The 23,711-nt window shown below is 42.3% G+C and overlaps 1 protein-coding gene across 1 annotated transcript in view; it reads right to left on the reverse strand.

Moving 5' to 3' along the window:
• The window catches only part of PREX1 (phosphatidylinositol-3,4,5-trisphosphate dependent Rac exchange factor 1), a 165,722-nt gene extending 144,670 nt beyond the window's left edge, over positions 1 to 21,052 (reverse strand). Inside the window, exon 1 of the mRNA XM_086474918.1 lies at positions 20,894 to 21,052. Coding sequence (XP_086331044.1) covers positions 20,894 to 21,052 — 159 coding nt within the window. The remainder of the gene's footprint in view (positions 1 to 20,893) is intronic.
• Positions 21,053 to 23,711: the final 2,659 nt, after the last annotated feature.

Consider the following 23,711-nt stretch of genomic DNA (forward strand, 5'->3'; position numbering starts at 1 on the left):
TTTTAGCCATACAGGTGTAAGAATTTATTATTTGTGCCTGATTTTTAACAGTATCAGATTAATTCAAGAGCTTTCTAGAATTTAGTCTTTCTTATTTTGTTTCTCATTAATCTTTTTCCCATGTTCATACTGTCTCCCATAGCCTTCCTTGTCCTTGTATTATGTCTGTCATGAATACAGATAAACAAAAAACAGACTATAGTATTCAGCTGTTTATTCAGTAAATGCTATGATCACCATGCTCATTTTCTAGAGAATAAAGCTAAGACTGCGTACGTGGACCAGCATGGCAACCAAGCAGTACATTCTAGATGGCAAATCCAGACAGGGGAACGTGGACTGGCTCCCTGCTCTTTTATACAAACACTTCAGATTTGCACACGGGAAAGGGTCTGAAGTAGTCTGTCAGACAACTGGCATTTCAGTTTCTTCTTATGCTAACAGCGCTTCAGTTGCTTTTTAAGGGAAAAGTAGATCTCAGTTCCCAAATCTTCCAACTGGATTTTTTAGCCTTTCTCTTCTCTTTTCTTTTTTGTGCTTTCCCTTAATTCTCTTCCAAGGGCATGCCTATGCCTTACTGTGCCTACTCTTGGCTCTGATATGACCTCCAACAAAGCAAGCTATCATCCAGAAATGACGAGAAATGCTTTCTTGTTGCTCTCTCATACCCAGCCCTTGGAGCAATCATGTTCTGCCTCTGAAGAACTGCTGGCCTCAGTTTCCTCCACTCATTTGTTGATTCCATTTTTTCCTCTTAAAACTCAGAGCAGCAGGGATTGAAGTTTCTACCATGTTCCCACCACTGAAGTGAATCTATACCTCCCTAACATTTTATTTAATGAAAGATTTACCCAGTCGTATATGGAAAAAGAGCAATTTGTTGTTGTTTATTTTGATTTGTTTTGTTGAAGAAACGGCTACTGCAGCTGGAGAATTCGAGATCTGGAAAGCAGATATGAGCTGCTGAGGAGGAGCAGCATCATCTAATATTTAGCACCACACTCTTTATGCATGAATACCCTCCATAACTCACTCCAGACCCTGCCAAGATTTGCAGCTCATGCATGCTTTAGCAGTTGGTACCACACATCAATAGGTTATGAATTTGGAGTTACGACTGCTATGTAAATTCATCAAGACTTCACTTGAATCAGTAATAGCCAAGAATTCACTACCAAGAAACCAGAATCCCATAATCCTGCTATAGTCTAGCAGGTACATCCCACTAATAAACAGGCAAAGTATCTATGTGGTGTGGGAGGAACTATCCTGACATAAGTTTTAGAAACTAAAAACATAAACACACAGAAAGCAGGAAACTGCTCCAAACTAGCAACAATTTGCTGCCAAACAAGATGTTTAGGTAGGATGGTGCCAGTACTCTAGCCAGGCCTCATCTATTACTCTTCCTCAGCAGTAAGCAGGGTGCAGTGCCTTCCTGCTGCAGAGCATGCGGACCCCAGGCCCTGTACAGGCAGGGACTTGCACACAACACCTCTTTCTGTGCAGGTACAAACCTAACTGAATCCCTTCCCTCTTCTACTGTATTCACCACTTTCTGCACAGAAAACCCATTTCAGAGATGTTTTAGAAATATTACCACTCTTGCTCTTGAAATACTGCCTGCAAAATTAAGTTTTTGCATATATACACAGACTATAAAGTCAGCTGAATCTGAAATATGTAAAAGACATTATTTTTCTAATCTGTTCTCTTGCCATCTTCTTTACATCTTTGGGTATATACTTCCTTTATAAGCAAAATGACTGAGAAACTTTAAATGAAGGAAAAATAAAAAAGAATTTATTTCTCAGCAGTTCACACCCTTCTGTATCACCTTGAAGGTTAAAGTAAGTACTAAAGTAATTTTGAGAAGAGTTATTTTATACTATAATCGCTATAGGGGCAGCTCCAATCAGAGCTGGCAAATGAACAGTAAGGGCAGATGCAGCCAGGGTTTTATGCAAGTAACACCAAAACCAACAAAAACCACTGACCCATAGCTCTGAAGATTCAATTAACAACTCTTCAGCATTCTCCCATAATCCTGAATCACGAGACCTTCATACAATAACTTTCCTCAACTTTCTGGACCCATGCAAACTTTCCTAATTGATGGTATCTGAGATTATAAACTTTTTTTATGTTTCCATCTCATACTAACCCTCCTCTGCCCACATCTCTACAAGAAGAGACAGAACACTTGGAGAATTGGCATTTCATAGTTACTCTCCATATCTCCTGAAACCAATGAGAACTTCTTCATTGGGTATGAAATTCTGGTATGCACAACATGCACACCTCACATAGATCTTGTTTCAGTGCTGATTAAAGAAAGACGTGGAGAGAAAACTCGCTATAGGATTTCATCGCACACCCAAACTTCACTCCACATTTGAAACTAATCTGAAGTTGATATACATCTTTCCTCTTCCTTCTCCCTCACTCCTACAGAGTAACTCCACCAACACGGACAGAGTGTGATAAAAGACTGCCACACCGGGCACAAACAGAACCCCTGTTTTCAGAAGAGTGCTACATTATCACGGAGCATCAAACATTTTTCTTCCAGGTACTCCAAAGCAGACCACCCCTTTGGAGAGGCATCCCAGAATCCTGACAGCATCACAGACCCACATATGAAGAAGTATGTGCTGGAAATAATGCTGGTGTCTCTAACCAGAGGTACATTCTGGGTGGATGGCAACGCGCATCTTATCCAAAAGCTTCTAAAGACAGCAGTTACCCCAGAAAAACTGGGAAGTTTGAAAACTGAGTATCATGCTACCAAGATACGCAACATATAGGGAGATTTGTAACTAGTTCATGTCACTGCCTGGTGTTCAGGCTGCTGGGAAAAGGAGACTTTTTTCCTTTAAGAAAAGATCTATATAATGATGAATGAAGACAGAAATTACTCCTTTAGCCAAATTCTACTCAAATGCACATTAGAATGGACAGGTAATACATCGAAATAAGCAGCTTTGCAATAAAGAGATCGTGAGATTTCTTTCACTTGTGCCACAGCTGGTGTATCATTAGTCAGAAAAAAAAGTGCACTTAAGCCCAAATTACTCCCCAATACAAAAAAATAAACCTCCACAACAAGAAAAAAAAAAAAAAAAAAAAACCAAAAAAAAAACCAATAAAAACCCAAAACCTAGCCTAGGGAATTCATTTTCACTTCATCCAAAAGTCTCAACCCTTCTGACCAATTCACCAGCTTAACTGAAACTTGCTTGCACAGCAAATGTAAGAAAATAACATTAGCCTAGAAAACAGAAGCAAACTAAGACAGCATGTTTCTCTTCCTCCTTTGAATTTGTCACTCAAATATCATCTGCATTTAACATTTCTTGATTCTAAAAAAGCAAGCCCTAGTCTTATGGTGGAGGTTCATTGCAGGTGACTTAGGTGACCAGCAAAGGGTTGGAAGAGCCATCACAGCTCAGTCTACATGCAAGCAGTCGTACAGCAAGGCCGTGCCTGAGCTCTTCTACCCTCACAGCTATTGCCCTCACACAGTCCAAATAAAACCAGTATCTCTAGTGTACTATCAGCCAGCCCGCGTATACAGCGCCAACTCAGACCCCTAACAGAGGAGCTCTGGCAAACACTGTTTGAACACCCCCAGGCATCCTCCCCAACACTTTCCTAGCATTTACTGTGTCTAAAGTATATGTGGCAAAATAGCCAAGTGCCTAATCCTCAGCAACTCCAGTTGCCATCCTACAGATAACTATAAACTGTTAATCAACATGCATTTGGGCTAAGGACTGTGACTCTCATTTGCAACCTTATTTAAATGAGATGGCTGAAGCAATTATTGTCCTCTACTCTGTTCCTGCCTCTCCTGAAGGTTACATCTCTGTCTCGGACAAGGCTGCACAGAATGTGCATCTGTTGCTTAAGCACTGCCCTCTGCAACTCAACATTTAAGCATTTAAACAAACCACTGCAGCCTTTAGTCTGCATTTATACATTAAGCTGTAAACTACCCAGACATCCATTCATAGCACGGGACTTCAACTTCTAGGAATGTGGCAGGGCAACTAGGCACAGTGATAACTGTCGTGGTCACCCCACTTAAACATGCTTACAAACATAAATCAAAGCCCTAAGAGTGAATTGGAGTGAAAATGGTGGGAGTATCTTCTGGTTTGGTCTCTACTGTACTTTATGATGATGATGTGAAATACGGATTCCAGGATAATGGCCTATCACATACACTGGCACTTCCAATTGTTTGCAATGGCCAGGAAATACTGAAATTATAGTCCCAAAGTATCCACAATATTAATGCTGTGTTCTGCTCTGCACCAACCAGTCCCAGTGGACCTTGGCATGTCCATCTCCTTTGAACCGTGCCACAGTGTCACTTCCCTGCTCCAGCAGCAGGTATAAGGAAGCTGAAAACATTATGTTCTCTCCTTCCCCTTGGACAAAAGTACCTCCACTCCACCTCATAAATTGCCAGAGTGGAGCACAACAGAAATATATGTGGGGACAACCAAGAATTTATGATGTTGGAAACAAGACGCAACAGGAGGTTGTACCTGTGCAGGGATGCTGAACTGAGTGAAGCAGAGAAAAAAAACTGTCTAATGCCATCTTGGGCTACAGTACCCATCATACCAGATGTCTCAAGCATAAGCCTTGGCTTTCTAGAAAGATCACATCAGCTGGGGTGAGAGAAAAGGAAAGTAAGGTTTCTATGAGGTCATTACTGTACCTCTCCCCAAACCACTCTCCTTCAAAATCTCACCAATCTCTTACTGAAAAGGTTCAATAGTATGATTTGCAGAGATATGTTATGCTACTATTTTTATTTTGGTACTGTGTTTGTTTGAACAAGGCAGTAGTGGCCTCTGACAAGAGTCAGAACTGGTGAACAAAAGTCTTTTTATGTGAAAATAAGGAGAATTAGGACAACATCCCACAAGCCTGTTGACTGAAGATATATCTTCAAAATTAATGAAAAGGAGGCAGCTGAAGCCTTGGAAGATCAGAACTGTGCAGAGAAGTGCAAATCATACCAAAAATAAACCCACCCATCCCAAAGGACGGGTTTGTGCAGCGAATTTCAGAATTCAATTATTTCTTTGATTTGCCTTCAAACTTTAAGTCTGAACCTTGAAGCTAAAAAAATTAGAGTAAGAAACTCATTTTCTGTGGCATCTCTGAAGTTACAGCTCCACACCAAAAATCAACAGGTGCACAGAAGCCACACAATTGAAGTGTTCTACATACTGGCTTCTGTAACTAGACTTTTCCCAAATCTCTCCTTGGATTCAGTTTGGCCTTAGACAGTTTTACTTTGCGGTAACAGACGGGCTTTTCCTAGTGAACATGGGGGCAGCACCAGCAGTACATTCAAACCACTGACGTTTTCACTTCATTTCTGTCTTTCACACCCTTTGTGCTCAGTGTGTGTTTGATTGCGGAACTCAGGCTTGCACTTACTGCTTTAAAAACTACTTCTGCATAGTGTCGAGAAGAGTTAGTTTCCGCAGCTAACACATACACAAGCAACTAGGCAAGTGTGAAACAAACAGATGTCTGAGTGTTTGCACTTGCACTTGCTGAGATCCTAGCATAAGCACAACTGTTCAGACAACTGCCACTCAGTAATTCCGAGACATAACATACCTTCTTTATTTACATTTTTATTACTCACTGAGAGCAATGGGAAGCTGCTGACTGGCAATTCCTGAAGAGCCAAGACTTACATTCTACACCGTACGTTCACATAGGACTACAGCAGGAAAACTCTCCTAGCACAGTCTCTTGCATCCAGTAGAGGTACTCACAGAATGGAAAATTGTTAATGCCTCCCATCACCATCAATTCTTGGTCTGTGCACAGAGATTGTCAATACTGCTTCTAGTTCTGCCTAACAGTCCCCCTGTAATTGAGCTAAGACCACCAATTCATCAAGCACTAACTGCCAAGGATCTGTCAGCTGATTGCCAGAAGGCTGAATTAAAGAAATAAAATTTTTGTTGCACTTTTTCACAAAAAAAAGATATATAGCTTGTGCGACTTCTTTTGCTCAGCGTTTTCTCCTAAGAGGTAAGGAATGAAGACAAGATACTTAGTTTCAGTTGCTGACTCCGTTAGGTGCTTCCCCTGCAACCTTTGGACAAGTCATTTTGCCTTTCTGTGCCTCAGTTTCTCCATCTGCCAAACACCAGTTTTCTATTTCAAGATAATGCGGCCAAAAAAGTGCTGCGTGAACACAGACTAGCATCTTTATTCTTAATGCACGTCAAAGCAAAATCATCTTCTTCTCTAAGTAAAATAGCCTGACACTTTTCTTTCCACTGGGTTAAAATGTTTTGGTTTTGTTTTTTTTTTTTTTATACCAGGCTGCCCCAGCAGCTCACCCAGAACCACATTAAAAGAGAACTGATGTCATGCAGCCTTGCCTCCAAATACACACCACCTGGACACAGCAACTGCTACCACTGCAATTTAATTCTTGCCTGCTGATTGCAAATTTCAGTTCCTCTGGTTCTGTGCTGTAAAAAATTTGATTCATACTTTACTTGCCAAATATTGTGGCTTTTCTTGTGCAACTGCTTAAGAAAGATGCATTGGCCTCTATTGTGCAAACAGCTCTCTTATGACATACACACATACTGCATACAGAGCATAGCAAACAAAACCAATCAGGAGGCTGGCTGTTCTTTCTGGCTTTGTTTTATGTCAAGATGCATATTAAGCTGTTTTTAAATGGGGAAGGAAACAAGAGGTCAGAGTGAAATTCCCAGATGTACCTTGCTGTTCATAAAGTTCAGATGCCATACACAGAAAATGCTGATACTGCAAGGTGATAGGCACTTGCTAGAACAGGCTGAGCCTTCCCAGCCCCTCCTGGCTTCAACATCCTGCAGGATAAAGTCCATAGAGGTAGCAGAATCCTCAAAAGGTGCTCTACCAGACATAATGCAAAACAGAATATCATCCTAAGTGATCTTTCTTTTTATCTTTTCCTCTGCTACTCAGTGTAACTGCAGAAAACTTTCAGCACCCTTCACAAACAAATCCATCCATAAAGCAAAGTTTCACCAGCTTGATCTGTTCACCATGTCAGAATCAAGATGCAGCTGAGTAAATTAAGCATTTAAAGAAAGAGAGGCTTAAGGGAATGTTTTGCTCACTAAGTAAAAAATAAGAGAGCTTTGCCCCATTAGGCGAACATACAAAAAACCCAAACCCAACAAATAACAAAAGCCAAAGCAAAGTAATAAAAACTGTGCACAATTTTTGATTTATAACAACAGGAACTGCCCACAACTGATTTTTTCAGAGAGCCATCATAGTTGGTGAATAGTGAAAGACTATGTAATGGTGTAATATGTCTGCAATGACCTGTTCTAATCCCAGAAGGACTGATATGTCCTTTATTTTGACTTCTTCCATTCATCTAGAAACAATACTCTTTCCAATTGTGTTTAGTTCAAAAGCCTTGACTATACCTTAAATTTATTGGTCCATTTTTGTTTCTAAATGCTTTTTGCTCTTGCTCCCTAATTTAAGTGCAGTTACTCTGGCAAATACTACTTGTAAGTGCTGAACAGAGGAGGAACCACAGAAGAAAGAAAAAAGATACGCAGTAAAGATTATCTATTCTCATGCAATGGCTTTGCAATCCAATGTGAGGGAAGGCAGTAGTAAGCCCAGAATGTGAGTGCAATGTGAAGGCCAGAACACAGCAGAATTCTAGAAATTCAATGGTGGCAAAGCTGGAGGTCTGACTCAGTAAAAAGCCCAGCAAAACAGATACTGCAACACTAATTGCACTGGATCTTGTGTGCCCTGTACCATTTAATGACTAAGTTTAAAACTCCAGTGGTATTTTCGGCTTGTATAAATAACTTCATTGGTAAATCTCACTTTCCAACTATACTCAACTATACCTCCCCCCCAAAAAAATTATCTTTGGTCCCTACTGCCTGACAATCATTATTTATTTACTGACAAGTTTTCAGAACATGTTTTCCTCACAAGTGAACAAAACACTTGTGCCAACACAAAAAAGGAGACACGTATTTGCAACAGGGATAGTTTTAAATGTAAAGTTTTAAGAGCCACAAAGGAGCCAAACTCTAGGAAAAGTGTCTTCCCAATATCCATCTCCTTTTCCTGTTGAGGGATCACGCCTCTGACAACTGGATGCTCATAACACACTTCTGCAGCTCTCTTTGGAAATCTTTCCCCACTGTTCTTCCCTTACTCTATGTCTTGTCAACACCCTCTCCTCACAAACAGCTGCTTCCCATCTGAGCCGATTTCTGAGCACAGTGTCATTAAGACAACAGAGACAGAACCACAAGCACCCAGAGGGATATGAGCTAAAAAAATTATATGCAAGTGTCCAGTGATTATCATTTGAAGCAATGAGCAAGCAGCACTTCTTGTGAAGGACCAAAGTGCTTTCAGTCTACATAGCTCACAATTGTTAGTAATGACACTGAGAATTAGGTAATTAACATCCAGTTCCTTTTCACACTGTCCTAAAGCAGTCCCCACCCATTCAAACTGCATTTCCCTTCTGTCTCCTCCACATATCAAGAAAATGGAAAACCTCAAGTAATCACGACAGAGTCAGTAATGGCAAAAATCTAAGGAAGGTTGACAAAACTATTTCCAACACTCCTGGCCTGGCACCTAGAACTTGACATTGCAAGAAAGCATCAGAAATAAATCCATCTGCATCAGCCACCAATACAGAAAAGCTAGCACTGGGTCTGGGTGCCAGCTCTGCCACAGGCTTCACTCTTCTACCAAAGTCCTCTTTTAGCAGTATGTGCCACAGCCTGGAGTGGGACTGTGCCTATACTGGTAAGCTAACAATGCCAGGACATGGGCTTGGTGGGCCTTACAATTTTGTCAGAAAGCTGTTAGAATATTTCCTGGCACCCTTTGGCCAAGGCCTGCTAGCACTCTCCTAAACAATTCTCAGGCATGGTGCCAGAGTTAGGAGGGGCCAAGGATCATTCCCAATAGGCAATCTGGATGCAGCCATCCTGCTTTGAGATTCAGAGAGTTCAGTGGTACAAGACAAGACCAGATCATGCCAGTTGGCCTCAGGGCCAGAGAAGAAAGCCTGGCACTGTTTATGGCATTTGTAGACTAAGTCTCTCACTTAACAATACAGGGCATTAACCACTGATCAGATCTAACAAGATGGATAAACTTTCGCCTCCATGACTTCTCCTTTGTGATCTACATATTAAATAGGACACAGACTACTCATATATACATACCTACATCAAGCTTGTCCATTGTTCCCACAACAACCTGGATTCTGTTTAAGAATCAGGTTTCAGAGTCCAAAACATTTTACCAGGTCAAAAGTTTTACAACTTTCTGTTATTGCCCCTTCAAACAAAATGAAAGGGGCTTCTTTAGCCACATAGTGATGAGATTAACAGCAAACGGCTCCCTGTGAGGTGATGAATTCAAAGGAGTTGTCAGATTAGACAGACAGTCCCATGGGACCAGAGACTGCCGTGTAGCTAAAACCCACCCACCTATCTGAGATAAGAGCTCACTAAAATGCAAATTCTTATCAGGAGTCTGATCCCAAAGCAGGGCCCTCCACCAGTGACACGTGACACTTTGAATATCAGGGAACTCCTCTCATTGTCAGCTTCCTCAGCCTCCAAAATAATCCCCAAATGCAACCTTTTATGTTTCCCTCTCTCTCCTGACATGTATTTCCCTCATGTAATCCCATGGTAGGCTGTTCCAAGTTACTCAAACCACACTAGGATGCCAGAAGAATGAGCAGGCAAAACTTTAAAGACAAAAGTGTTATCAGTAAATTGATTTACTGTAGATAAGAAAATGCATAAGAAGACATGGATGAAGCTGTTGTTAAGCTTTTTTAAATCTAAGCCCATTCCTTCATGTACAAAGGTAGTTAACGTCTGACAGTGAGTCTCACAGGTTCAAAGCTGTTTCTTAATAAATTGCTCAGATCAAAGACATCACTCCTTGGTGGCAACCTCAGCAGACAGGGTCACCAGTTGCAAAGAACTGTGCTAGCCTCTCTCTTTAAAAGCGGTCCACTCAAGGAAGGCGTAAGCAGTGTGACCTTTCAGCAATCAATATTTGCTCATTAGGGCAGGACATGTTAGGAAAAAGAACGTGGATTTGGTACCACTGGTGGTGACACTGGTTCACAATTAAATCGGCAGCCTGATTTGTGCAAGCCAAACTCCCAGCCCTATCACATCAAGTTTCACACCCAAAACATACAGCCAAGCAGTTCCTAATACATGCTTGAAGGAGCCCTGAAAATGTTGGCACTAACTTTTAGACAGTGGCAACTAAACAATTGACAAATCCACAGGGACTATATAATCAGCACCCTGCATATTAGATTGCTTGCTTTTAAAAAAACAAAAACGAAAACAAAAAACCACAAACAAAACCTGAAGCGTAGTCACCATTTAGTTGGCCCAGTAATAGTCTACAAAGATTTTCAATGACTAAAAGACAGTGCTTGTTAAAAATAAAGTGCCCTCATTTTACATAAGCTAAGTGGTTTGTGAACCAACAAATTAACCTGCTGGTGCAAGAACTGGCCACAAGCAAAACCAGAAGTACAAAGTGAAAGTCAGGTTGTGAATGGTCACAAAATTTACTCCATGAGTCATGAGACATCAGATAAGTTGCAGGAAGGTATTATTTGTATGGCTGATATGCTTCCATAAAAATAATTATAGCAATGGCAATAGCAGTGAGATTGACCCATTATCCTTACATGAACATAAATGTCCCTTTAACTCACTTCCACAGTCCCATCATCTCAGTAACCACTCTAATCTTTAAATAATCAAGGTGTAGAAATCTATTGCCCTCTACAACTCAAAGATATATGACATAAAATTGCAGCTGTTTCTGGAGCTGTAGGAAGTCACATCGCCAGCCAGTCTGTGACAAGTTCTTGTGCTAATAGCACTGGGTGAAATAGCAGGAGGGCTTTCACACATAAACATCATGATGCCCAGAACAGTCAGTACCTGTCTTTCTGTCACTAGGCTTCAAGGGGCCTATCAGAAATCCCATTCAGCTTTGGGCAATCGCCATCTCATGGCTCCACATATGGCTATCAGCTGTGTAAGCAGTGAGTTATTCTTCTAAGGAGGAAGGCTCATTAACAAGAGTGAAGGAACTGTTTTCTCGCCACAGAGCTGTTTTCTCTTACTCTGGTCTTGAGATCTGCAGTTCAAAGGGAGCCAAGGCCTCTTCAGATGAGTGGCTTCTACAGAAGGGTGAAGGAGATTGTATGTGTAGGAGTCAGGCATTTTAGTCCAGACAATCATCCTGAGGTTCACTCCCAGCACAGAACTACTGCAGTTCTGAATGTCCGCTACAGTTTGACTCAATCATATGTGCAGAAGGCAGCGTTAAAGCTTTAATCAGGCTTGGCTAGGCTATCAAGCAGGAATCTTCATCTGCAGTAATATTCAAATCCAAGACTTTGCTCAGGTCTTAGGCACGCTGTTCATGCAACCCCCAGTCCAAGCCACAGTTTGCGATCCAGCAGTGATAAGTAGTAAAAGGTAGCATTCAGTCCCTGTATGAGAGATGGCTTCGCAGAATTGTATCACTCCACAATGAAGGCTCTGTAGCTGATTGAGAAATTACATTGTTGCATATTTCAAATCTTTTTCTTGCCCCTAGCTGTTCAAGGCTGAGAATGCTGCAGTCATTCCCACTGCTAAATTGGAACTCTTCAAAATAGATAAGAAACAAGCTATGATAGTGATGCTTCCAGTTTACCCTTCAAAGAGACAGGACTGGTTGCTCAAACAGAAGCTGAAAACAGAATGCAAAATACTGAGACAGAAACAGAGACTAAAAGGGGGAGGAATGGATTGAAGCCACTTTAACAGAGGAGGAAATAGCAGCCACCCTATGCCACAAGTCCAACCCTACTTTTTACATCCTTAATTCAAACAGCCTTCATGCACTCTGAAACAGCAACACCTTTGATTGCACTAATTAAGGGATCATCCATCAATTCAGAGCATTTAATGGAAAAACTGCTGGGTAAATATGGATTAAGTATGCCACCACAACACAAAGACAATGGTAATAAGCAGAAGCATTAGTGAACTACACATGTTTTCATGTCATCTAAAGCACAAAACAAAAGGGCCTGGCTGAAAGACAACTGCAAAGAAGCCTTGCCATGTAGTAAAGTGGGAGATAGAACCATTCAAAGACTTAAGCCAGAAAACATTTCTGCAACCATGGCAATTGCTATTTGCAAACAAAAAATAAAAAAGTCTTCACAAATTAGAAGAGTCCATAGAATATACTTCTATTTCCTAATTTCAGGAGTATTTCAAAAAAGGAGATGAAGTGCAGGAAGGTCTGCCACAGGAAAGGCCTGGTCCAACAAGATCCAGGACATCAAATAAGGTTTCTGCAAAGCTTTGTCATTAAATCCCCATTTGGTGCAAGAAAATTGATGATAGTCTTTCCAGATAATGATAAGCAGATATACATGGGTCAGCAGTAGTCTCTTGCACAGTGATTTCAAGCATCACCAAAGTCAAAACATGCATTACCATTTACATCCTAAGACACACTACAGCTGTGCAATGCCTTTACCAAGAAAATACCCATTGCAGGCCAAGAATCCATGTGGGGCTGGAAATAAAACAAAACAAAAAAAAACCCACCACAGACAAGGGATTCTACAGCTAGAAAGAAGAGCAGAAATTCACATATAATCCCTTATGTTTTCTTGTAAGTGGTAGAAGGAAACAAAAGGCAGGCAACAGAAATAAGTACTTTCTCGAAAGCTTCATCTGTCACAGACTCATCTGGATGCCTGCAGGCAGACACTGCACTTGGGAGAGCCTGCTTTTTCAAGCCTCAGATACCCTCTCAGACTGGGATGCCTCTGGGACTGCCAGGATCTGAACACAGGAAAGCTGGCTAGAAAAGCCATCGCTCTCTTTCCCTTAAGGAGGGTTCAGTGTTGCCCTTTCAGCGTGCATCCCAGAAGTCCAAATATTAGGCTGCTCCCATAAATCCTCTATGCAGACCTAGTCATGGTCACCAGTATGAGCAATCATTTGTCCTCCAATACAGGTACAAACGCAGATAAGCCTTTCTTAAGGCTCTTGTGCTATGATAATACTCCTGTGTAACGTACAAAAATGTGAAGTAATCCATTCCCTCACTCAGTACTGCTACAGCCTTGAGGGTCTTGTACCACTATTTTGGGCACTAGAGTTCAAGAAACATATAGACTAGAGAATCCAGGTAACAGCAAAGGAATTACCAGAAGTAAGATTAAATAGTTTTTGAGAAAAAAAAATTTAAATTATTTGACAATTTAGTCTAGTCTGAAATGAAATGTGAAACCATCCATGAAACACTTGAGGGACTGACGCAAAGAGAAAGAGATCACCTCTGTGCTCACTGAAAAAAAAAGATTAGACATTATATTGGGCATCAGGAAGTCATTTCTAATAATAAGGACATCTAAACACCAGGATAAACTACCAGAAATTACCCCCCTTTTAGATGAGAATATGATGGGATGGTTTGTCCAGATCCTCTCCAAGACTATTTTTCATGATTCTATGACACGATGTAAAATTGTAGAACATTTCCCATGCATGAAAAGCCATACTCCTGCCTATGGCATAAACACTGTTTGACCGGGCAAGTAGAAAATTAGAAAAGCTTTCAAACTTTTTCCTCTTCCTATGTTTAGGGACAAACAAACTCCCATAATAGGTATCAGGCTGCTTCCTGCAAAAATCAGCCAAAAATTGTGCAGTCAAACATGCATTCAGCTATGTGCAGAGCAATTCCCTCAAATAATTTCTGCTATCTGTGATGCTCATTTCACTTTCTGATCCACATACCAAACCTCTTTCCTACCAGAGTCTCTGGCCCTGCCTTACACTCGCTCAGCTCCCAGACTGCTATTGCAAGTGAATTTTGTTTCGAGGCACCAGCGTGGCGCTGGGAAAGCCCAGGGCAGCCAACCTCTCCCTCCCCCCACAGAGATCATGACACATGTTCAGACAACAGCTGGCATCCCTGATGTGAGAGGGAGGGACAAATGGCAAAAGGGCTGATTGATTATACCACTGCAGTTGAGAGGAGGGAGAGATGCAGAGCCAGAGTCAGGTCAAACACCTCATTCTGAAGGATGTAATGAGACCAAAGCAGGTCTGAGATAAATGATAACAAGGGTCAGATGCACACCAAGCTGGAACGAGCTAAGGAAAGCAAAGTGTGCGGCAGTAAACTGGTGAAACTACATAGAGGATTTAATGATATTTTCTCACTGAGGAGATTCTGTGAGAGCACAAAAAGAACTAAACGGCTTTGTTCATATGAAAAATCTGCTGTACTCCTATATAATTTCAATTCATAAAGCTTCGCTGCAAAAGGCATGAGCTGGTCACACAATTTTCTAAGCGAAAAATTAAGCTCAGATGTGCACCTCAGAGCAGAAGAGAACCTGAGAATCCTGTATCCTCCATCCCTGCTCTTACACCTGTGGCTCGTAATCTGGGCTCTGTAGACCACAGGCTCAGATGAATAAATATTTTCAGAGCTTTCTCTTGGTTTGTTTTGCTTTTTTGTTTTTCACTTCTGCTTCGCCTTCTACATCCAGACTGTTTTCTTCACAGTCTCTCTTTGTATCCAGAGCAAAAGAACCTTTTAATCTGTTCACATTTCAGCCCTTATAGCAGCTAATTTTGCACTAAGTCTGAATAGAAAACTCTACTAGCAGAATTGCCAGCCCCGAATATTCAAGAGTCATAAGACAAGCCCCTAAAAACTCACAAGCATTTATGTTTTGCTAATGTTCTATCTTCAAACTTTGCCTTACAACCACAAGGGCTACGAATGTGCCATTTAAAATGAAAGCTGCAATCTTCCTCAGTTTACATATGTCAGGAACCAGGCTTTTAAAGAAAAAAAAAGTTCTACGTTGTCAAGACTCAAGAGTAGAAAAAGAAAACCTCGATCATTTGCAATCGTAACAACTGGCTATAGGTGACTGCATGTGACCAACTGACTGAAACAACAGAACAGCAAAGGTAATTTAGATCACTTCCAAACAAATCTCCTTTTCCATCTCCTTCTCCCCAATTGCTCTTTTAGTTGTCTCATAATAAAGGAGCAACATTACCCAAACCATATGGTTCACCTACCAGAATCAGAGTTTATCTGTATCTACTGAGGGTGAAACAGGCAAAGAACAGGGTAGGACAGGAAACCACACCTCACAGCTGAGACAAATGGTTTGTTTGCTACTCTATCTGAGCACCAGAGCCCTAATCTTGGATGCAAACAAGATTGTGAAATATGAAAAAAAAAAAAAAAAAAAAAAAGGCCTGTGATGCTTATCATATTACAAGATGGGTGGAGTGCAAAATCCAGAGATACTAGATCAATTACAACTACAAAGCAAGAAAAGGGAGTATAACATAAATATTTTGAGTTTGTAGGATGTGGGTTCATTTATCTGATGGCACATGTCCTAACGTAACATATTCACACAGTTGATAAGATGGGAAAAGACTTCTAGTCGTCATATAAAAATAAAGGATGGTATAATATTAAAACCTAAAAATAGTCCTGGTACAACTGCTTATCCAACTTGATACCAGTCTGATAGGACAGTTCAACTTTCATACTATTTTCATGTCTGCACAGAACACACAGCAATTGTTCAAGGTAAAAGTACATCCTGTCATTCTGACATAAAAATTTACAGGTTGGTGGTTTATCTTTGGAAAGATGAAAGAGCTGTATTTACATACAACGTGGAGAACAATTTGGCTTTATATACTTGCAATTACTTGAATCAGTTGTCGGAGCTGCATGTGCAGGTTAGAGCTAAGTGTTCAGTGAAATTAAAGGATGGCAACAAAAAAAGTTTATGCAACAAAATACCTACCTTTGCAATCTAGTATATGGATAATTACTGTTACTACACTTTTACATGTAATTCATACAATTATGTCTACAAACTGGTAAACCAAACCTTTAAATATTGACATCTAACTGTTGTGTACCCACTATTCAGCCTATTTTTAGAATGATGGTCAATAAGTATGTCTGAAATGGCTCAGGGCTCCTGTGTCTCCTTACTTGAAAGCTGGTCTTTAATCATTGCAATATTAGTATCACAGATTTGACTGGGATTCTGTGGAATGACCATGCGGTATTCAAACAAACCACAGCCTTTCTTTTCCAAATGAATTGTCTGTGACTTTTCCATACAGATTGACAACACAGGCAAGAACAGACACCTAGAGAACAGGTGAGCTTAAGGACTGTGGTGTGCACACATTGCACCTCAGTGCCCAAAGACTCCGCTGTCAGCTACATTTTCACGTGCAAGACCGCATGACACGGAACAGATGCTTTGACATTTACTCGACTGGTCACAAACTAAATTACCACCTGGTTTAATTTTGTCACATAGAAAAGAAATATTTACAAGATCACATGTAAAATGTAAACATTTCTGCATATGTTGCAGAGAGTTAAAAAAGCCACAGGGAGGCAAAGGATTAATTGAATCTTGAAGTCTGGAGACTGAAAATCCTTATGGTTTATGATCTCACCAGAGACTTACAACAGAATTATCTGCCTTTATCTCTTTGAAGTTTATCTTACTCCATCAGTAACTTTTAGTAACGTTCCATTAGCTTCTGACAATTTTCCACTTTGCTTCTTACTTGATCAGTAGTTCTTTAATGACATTGGCAGCAGCGTGTTTTCATCCATTCCCTGTAGTTCTCCCTGCTGCTTAAAAGGTTCAGCTGTGTAATGAGCCTTTATCAGTAAAGTTAGTAACATATCTGCATAACTGCAGTATTCTCTGTTAATACTCGTGATTTACACAGCATTTCTTCAAGAAGGATTCCATATTTTGCAACACAATACCTGCCTAACAAAATGGCAGATAAGACAGGACACAATACAGCATGTGCATATTCATAACTAAATTGGTAACTTCAGATCATCAGCTGTGAGCTGGTAGAAAAGAGTTTACCCTCTCAGTATGGTAACCCCTCCTTTTGAGGCTTAATCTAGGAAAAGACAGACTATCAAAATTGTGATATGCATATGAGTATCATATTGTATTATGTTACTGTCTAATACAAAATCCAGACTCTGTTTAAAAAAATAGCTATAACCCTTGGAATTGATCATCCTATCTGGCAAGATCTGGAACAAACCATGGAGAAAAGCTACTGCATTTTATTCTCTCCACAGTTCCGATACATAATACTGTAACATGACCTATCAAGAGGAGTACCAGAAACTAAACAGGAGCAAAACTGACTAGGAACGCCTTCTTGTGTCCAAAATTCTATGGAATAAAAATGTTACAAACAATACACACAGAGAAAAATTAACTGTATGTATTAAACCTAACAGGCTGAATAGCCTAATTTAGCTGTAGTGGCATGGGACATCTAAGTTCAATTTGCAGATGTAACTCTATTTGTCAGAATTACTTGGAGTACGAAATACAACAGATTCTAGAGTCGATTTTACTGGAATAGGTAAACATCTGGAGCATTTTTATTAAATGAGTACAAAATTCATAGCAAAATATTCTTCATGGTGATTAACCATGAAAGAAAAGAGAACTCCATGTTCTGTAACTTTAATGATACCCACTTTATTAATCTATGGAAACAAAATAAGGACCACAATCTTTCAGGCAAAGCAAATAAGGATTGAGTCCTTATGTTTAAAGCAAATCTACTTTCCCTGCAGCTTAGCAGGAAAAGGTTTCTAAGCATACAAGAAAAAGAAAAGAAAAAGGAAACCTTTCCTTTAACATGGTCACACACTAGCCTTCTAAAAAGGACCTAAATCTTAATAAATCAAAGTAACTTTGATTTACTTGAAAATGCAGAGTGTTAAATAGTTAGGAGATTCTTTTACATTACCAGGGAACACAGGAAGCTGCTGCTAGCAAGCAACCTCAGTGCTGTGAATAAACCCATAGAACTTAGTTGTTTGCTTTTTAAAACATTGTTTATTGAGAATATCAATGAGGACCAGGGCTTCAATAGCAAATATTTAACAAAGAGCACAAATTCCCTCAGTTGTGCTCTAAAGCACAACTGTCCCATCCTACTTACGGAAAACTCATTCTGACAATAGAAAGATATGAGACTTAGCCTTCCTTTATTTATCAAACCTATTAAAGTTTCTTAAGCAAAGGAACCTGTACCCCATATATCTCATCTCACGTTTGACAGGAACAAGTTTCTGTAAGATCTGGGAACTGCAGTTTTTTCTCCACTACAGCCAAAATTGCTTCTGCAACATATGGAAGTATATCGATACAAGTACAATTCACACTGTTAAAAAAAAATAAAAAAATAAAAATAAATTTAAAAAAACAAACAAACAAAAAACCCTAACATCACCCAACCACATTTGAGTGTTAACTAGATGCATTACCCCAGAAAGTGTAATAGTTTACATTTATTTTGCACTGGTTAAGTGCTACTCACATAGAACATGAGACGGTAAGAAAGAGACCCATGGGGCAGGAGCAGCAGTTCCTATGCAGTAACGTCAGAGCACTCAGAAAAAAAAAACAATGGGAGTAAAGGGGACTTTATTTGTGAGGCCCACATAGATTTGAGAATACAGGGTCCCAGTGCTACAGTACTACTTTTATTAGTGTCATAAGGCAAAACTTTTGCCCTGTAACTAGCTGCCTGTAATTCCAGTGACTATATAGATGATACAATCCTTGCACGTCATGTCAGCTGTCCAATGCAGGAAGCAGAGCAGAATTCTTTCCTTTGTGTTATCTTGTTAGAAGGTATTAAGTTATGACCATCCACCAAATTTATGCAGAAAATATTTCTCACTCCAAGTTTCATTTTCAAAAATTTCATCCCACTACTGCTCTGCAGTAGATCCTCATTCTCCTTTCCTTGGTGCTAACACCATTCAACCATCTGAATGCAGTTGTACAGAGATTCAGCCCAAAAGAACTAGGTCAATGGTTGAAGAAACTTACTATTTAGGACAGCACATGAACATTCAACACATGTTGAAAGTTAAGCCTGTGTGTGAATGCTGTTCTAAACCAAGGGCTAGAGACAGGAAAGATCCTATCCTTCAGTGCTTTATTTAAAGCTAATTACCAAAACAGAAATTCCACAGGACGGTAAATCTGCACTATCAGTGTCAACCCCCCAAGATAATACTACAGCCAATCTACACCTAGCAGCTAGTAAGAAAGTGACTATGAAGGGCTCTGACTGTCTGCAGTGCCATCCTGAGACCACAGCCAAGTGTAATCCGTCAGTATCTTCTCCTGCCATTACCTAAGGAATGTTACTCACTACTGCTCTCATGAAAACTGCCAACTTAAAGAATATAAATAAATAAAAGACTTGTTTTCATTTTTAATATATTAAAATCACATTAGCTAACACTGTGAATGCATTTAGCTGTAAGAACTGAAGCTAAAAATATATGCAGCTTGAATCTGCATTCCAGCCTGCAGCTGACAAAATCTCAAATTCAGTACTTAGGACAGAGGAGTTTTCTGAGGGTTTTGTTTTGTTTTGTCTGTAGGGTGGGGCACTTCTGCAACTTGCAGCTTTTTTAAGAATCTCCTCACACTGAGACAGAATCCCAGTTCTAAAGAAAGCTAACTGGCAATTCAGTCAGAAACTTTCTGAAATTAAAGGCTCTGAGTTCAACTATTTGAGAAAGAAAAAGGAGGATTTAAGTAGAGACTAGGTCATAAAGCAACCACATCCTTTTCATTTATCTTCTAGGCTAGACAGTTTGTCACTTGGGTGAATTTGAAAAACACTGAAGACAAAATGATTTTAAAAACAAACAAACAAAAACCTTGCCAAAAAGAAGTCAAAAAGGGTCCAGGGTCTAAGCTCATTTAAATGAAATCAGAGTTTAGTACTTATCTAGCAAAACACCAGAAAGAATTTCTGCCCCGTCCAATCTTTTAGAAATCTCTGCAGAGACTTCCCTTGCTTTGATTCTTGATCTCTGTGTGATCAAATAGTTTATTCTTCTTCTTTTTTATGGCATATCTGTTATCTAGCAACTTTTACTGCAGGCTTTTCTAGTTATTTGCAGGAGTGTGGTGGTATGCTGATGAATTCCACATCTAGAACCTATATAGGAAAAAGGAAATATCCAGATGGAGTTTTACTTCTGAACTTGCCCGTGGATAATTTCAGAGGCGGGTATAATTGTCTCCACATGCACAGACACACCCGGCCCAATCACTTATTTATGTTTACCATTAAAGCAAAATATATATATAATATTTATTTATAAGTAAGGCAGTGAGGGTAGAGTTTCCAAGTGGGTGTAACAGAAACTTCTAAACAACAACAACGAAAGGGATGAGGCATTCTGAAACGCAGGCTCATTTCTGGAACCGTCCCTATCACCCCCCAGCGAGGCAGAGACACCCGCCTGCTTCCCCCGGCCCAGCGGCCAGGGCACCGCCACGATGCTGCCAGATCCGGCACTTCCATCGCTCCGGCGGCAGGGCTTTTCCTCACCGGCGGGAAAAACGCCGTTGTTGCCCGTCCTGCTCTGCCCACGGCGGACCCACGCCGGCCCCTCGCATAGCCCCCCGGCCTCAGCCCCTCGAACAGAAGAAACTCCCCCTCGGCGAAGCCGGCCTGGCCCCAGGCACTTCCCACAAGTTGCGCCAAGCGCTGCCGCGCCGCCGGGACACACTCGCAGCCCCCGTCCCGCCCGGGGAGGAGCCGCTCCGCTCCGGGCCACGCCGGCCGCCCGCCCAGCCCCCGCGGTGCCCCTGAGGGGGCTTCCCCGGCCCGCGCCCCGCGGCGCCGCTCACCGACTGCAGGAAGTGGAGGGTCCCCACATAGTCTCGCTCGGTGCTGAGGATCTCGTTGAGGACGCAGAGGCGGAGGCGCAGCTGGCGGTCAGTGTCCTTGGGACAGCCGGCGGGCTCCGCGGCGCTGGGGGCGCCGGGTGGCGGCGGCGGCGCCTCCATGGTGGCGGCCGTGGGGCGAGGCGTTCCGCTTCCCCGCCGCTCTCCTCGGCCGCCTCAGGAGCCCCCCATGGCCGCGCGGTGCCCGGCGCGGCTGGGTAACGGCACCCCCTGCCGCCCCCTCGGCCCTGCCTCGCCCGCGGGTGGAGGCGCTACAGGGGCCGGTGGCTGAGGGGAGCCCGGCTGCGGGACATGCCGGGGTAGCGGCGCGGAAAGCGCTCAACGGCGAGGCAGCGCTGAATGAAGAGGGAAGGGAAGCCCCGGCGGCGGGGAGGGGGGGAGCGGGAGGCGGGCGGGGAGGGCGGGACGGGGAGGGCGAAGGCGGCGGAGCCCGGCCCCTGGGGGCCTGGCCGGCCAGCGGCGGGCAGCGGCCTGGCGGGGCGGCCGGGCGGGAGCGCGGGCGGCCGGGGGTCAGGCGGCGGGGGCGGGGCGGCGGCGCGGCGGGAGCGCGGCCTCATCCCCTCACAGTCCCTACATACCCGCGCCTCCCTCACACCCGCGCTGCCTCATCTCCTCACACCCCGCACACGCACCCCCGCCACACACACACACCCGTACACCCCCACACACACCCCCCATACACACACACATCCCCCACACACATCCCTCCCCTCACACCCCGCGCTCCCTCGCCCCCCGCAGCCCCTCACACCACCCCCCCACACACACACCTGCCTCACAGCCACACTCCCTCATCCCCCCCACATACACACCCCCACACACACTCCCGCGCACTCCCCCCACCCACACACCCCGCACTCACACCGCCGTTCCCTAACACTGCACACGCCATGCGTTTGCACACCCCCCAGCACACTCGCACACCACACGCTACATCCACACAGCACAGCCAGACACCGGGCTCACACCCCACGCCCCCCACATCCGCACGGCACAGGGAGATGAACACCCCACGGCTCCTTGCACGCACGAAGAATTGCACCCAAACCTACGGGCGCCCCTCCCCTGCGCGGCGCTGATGGGTGGGCGCACAAACACCACTCGTACGCAGAAGTACATGCAGGGATACACACGCCAGAACGTACACAAAGATGCAGAAATAAGCTATTGCAGACTTCCACGCCAACAGAGAATATATACGATAAATGTAAGTGTTTCATTGCTGTGAATCAAAAATACAGGGTTTTTAAAGTTGGTTGTAACTGTGTAAAGCGAGTGGAAGGCCTAAGGGTGGGCTTGAGTGGGGCAAAATGCACACAAAAATAAACCAAGTCCTGCAGTTCAGTGCTGCTCCCACTGACTTCCAAAAAGCTAACTTGATTCATACCGGTGGAGATTCTCCCAAATATCTTCATTACACCATAGGAAAGCTGCCAGGCTTTGTCAAACTGTAAACATGTATGTATTTTTTTTGAATTAAGAAAGTTGCAAGAGGAAATTTTAAAAACGTTAACAATGTGAACTTTTAAGTAGCCTAGGGATAGAGACACTTATCGAATCTGTTACCTTAAACACCAACACAGACGATATAATAAATCGCCATCTTCCTCAGGCTAAAACAAAATACCTCTTTGGGTATTTTACCTTAACAGTGGCTTTTTTCTGCCTTGCCTCATCTTTATTCCAGTCATTTTCTGTTCAGGAGCAAATTATGGCAGTCTAACATACACAATTGTCATCTGAGGGCTTCATGGATATCATATTACATACATGAAATGAAAAAACAGCCCTTTGGTCCAGATATAGTTGCACATCTGCAGTATAAAGAAAATACCTGAGATGTTTTCAGTCCTAGGTGTGGAAATTGCCTTTATCAAGTGACAAAAACATATTACTTTGCCACGTCTCTTTATGATGTAGCCTTGGGTCAAGGTGCGCAACGTGCACCTTCACAAACATGACTCTCGTGATACGTTGTAATACCACTTTCTGCAACCTCATCAGTGAGAAACGTTTCCTTCACTCAGTCTGAAACACCATTGCTCAAAATGGGAAGAAAAGTGTGGGAAAGCTCTTGTGTCCCTAAATGTAGAAGATCTGAGGGAAAAGCACTGAGGAAGAGAACAGCAAGGGATAATTCTGGGGTTTATGCTGATCTCGGCTGTACTGAGGAGCACTATGGGAGATGGAAGAGCACCACAGCACAGGCCTGAGACAAGGACAGGGAAGCAAAGTTCTCAGAAGGTCAGATTAGATGCTAAATTCACTGGTTTTCTTTCAAGCTGTTTATATTTAACCTTTTGTTTTCTTCTGAAAGTCACTATGGCATTTTCATTTACTTACTCAGTGTGTCTCCAGTTGAGGTCTTTTTAAAAACCATCAAATGCTTTTTCTGTTTGGGGCAAGTGGCAAGGCTCTTCTAAAAGATCCTGTTTAAATAACAATACACTCTGTTAGGAAAAAATCAGCATCCCCAAAGCTACGCCCCCACCCTGTGGCTGAATGAGAAAGTTTTTAGTTTTAAAGTCGTTAATTTGTTGACTGTCTCCTGTGTTTGCCTCAAAAGTCTTACAATAGTTTGATTTCTGTAGCAAATGCTGAGACAGGAGACCGTCATAGAGTCAGTAGGATGTTACCCGAGCAGTGCCTGAGCTACTGTGGTGTGCGTGCCTTTTTGTTGACCTTGTGGGTGAGCTACATTGCTTCAACATACTTTTCTAGCTTTATTGTCAGCACTAGAAGTGTTACTATGTAAGGACTT

Source organism: Leptosomus discolor, chromosome 17 (genome assembly GCF_034619465.1).
Source record: "Leptosomus discolor isolate bLepDis1 chromosome 17, bLepDis1.hap2, whole genome shotgun sequence".
NCBI lineage: Eukaryota > Metazoa > Chordata > Aves > Leptosomiformes > Leptosomidae > Leptosomus > Leptosomus discolor.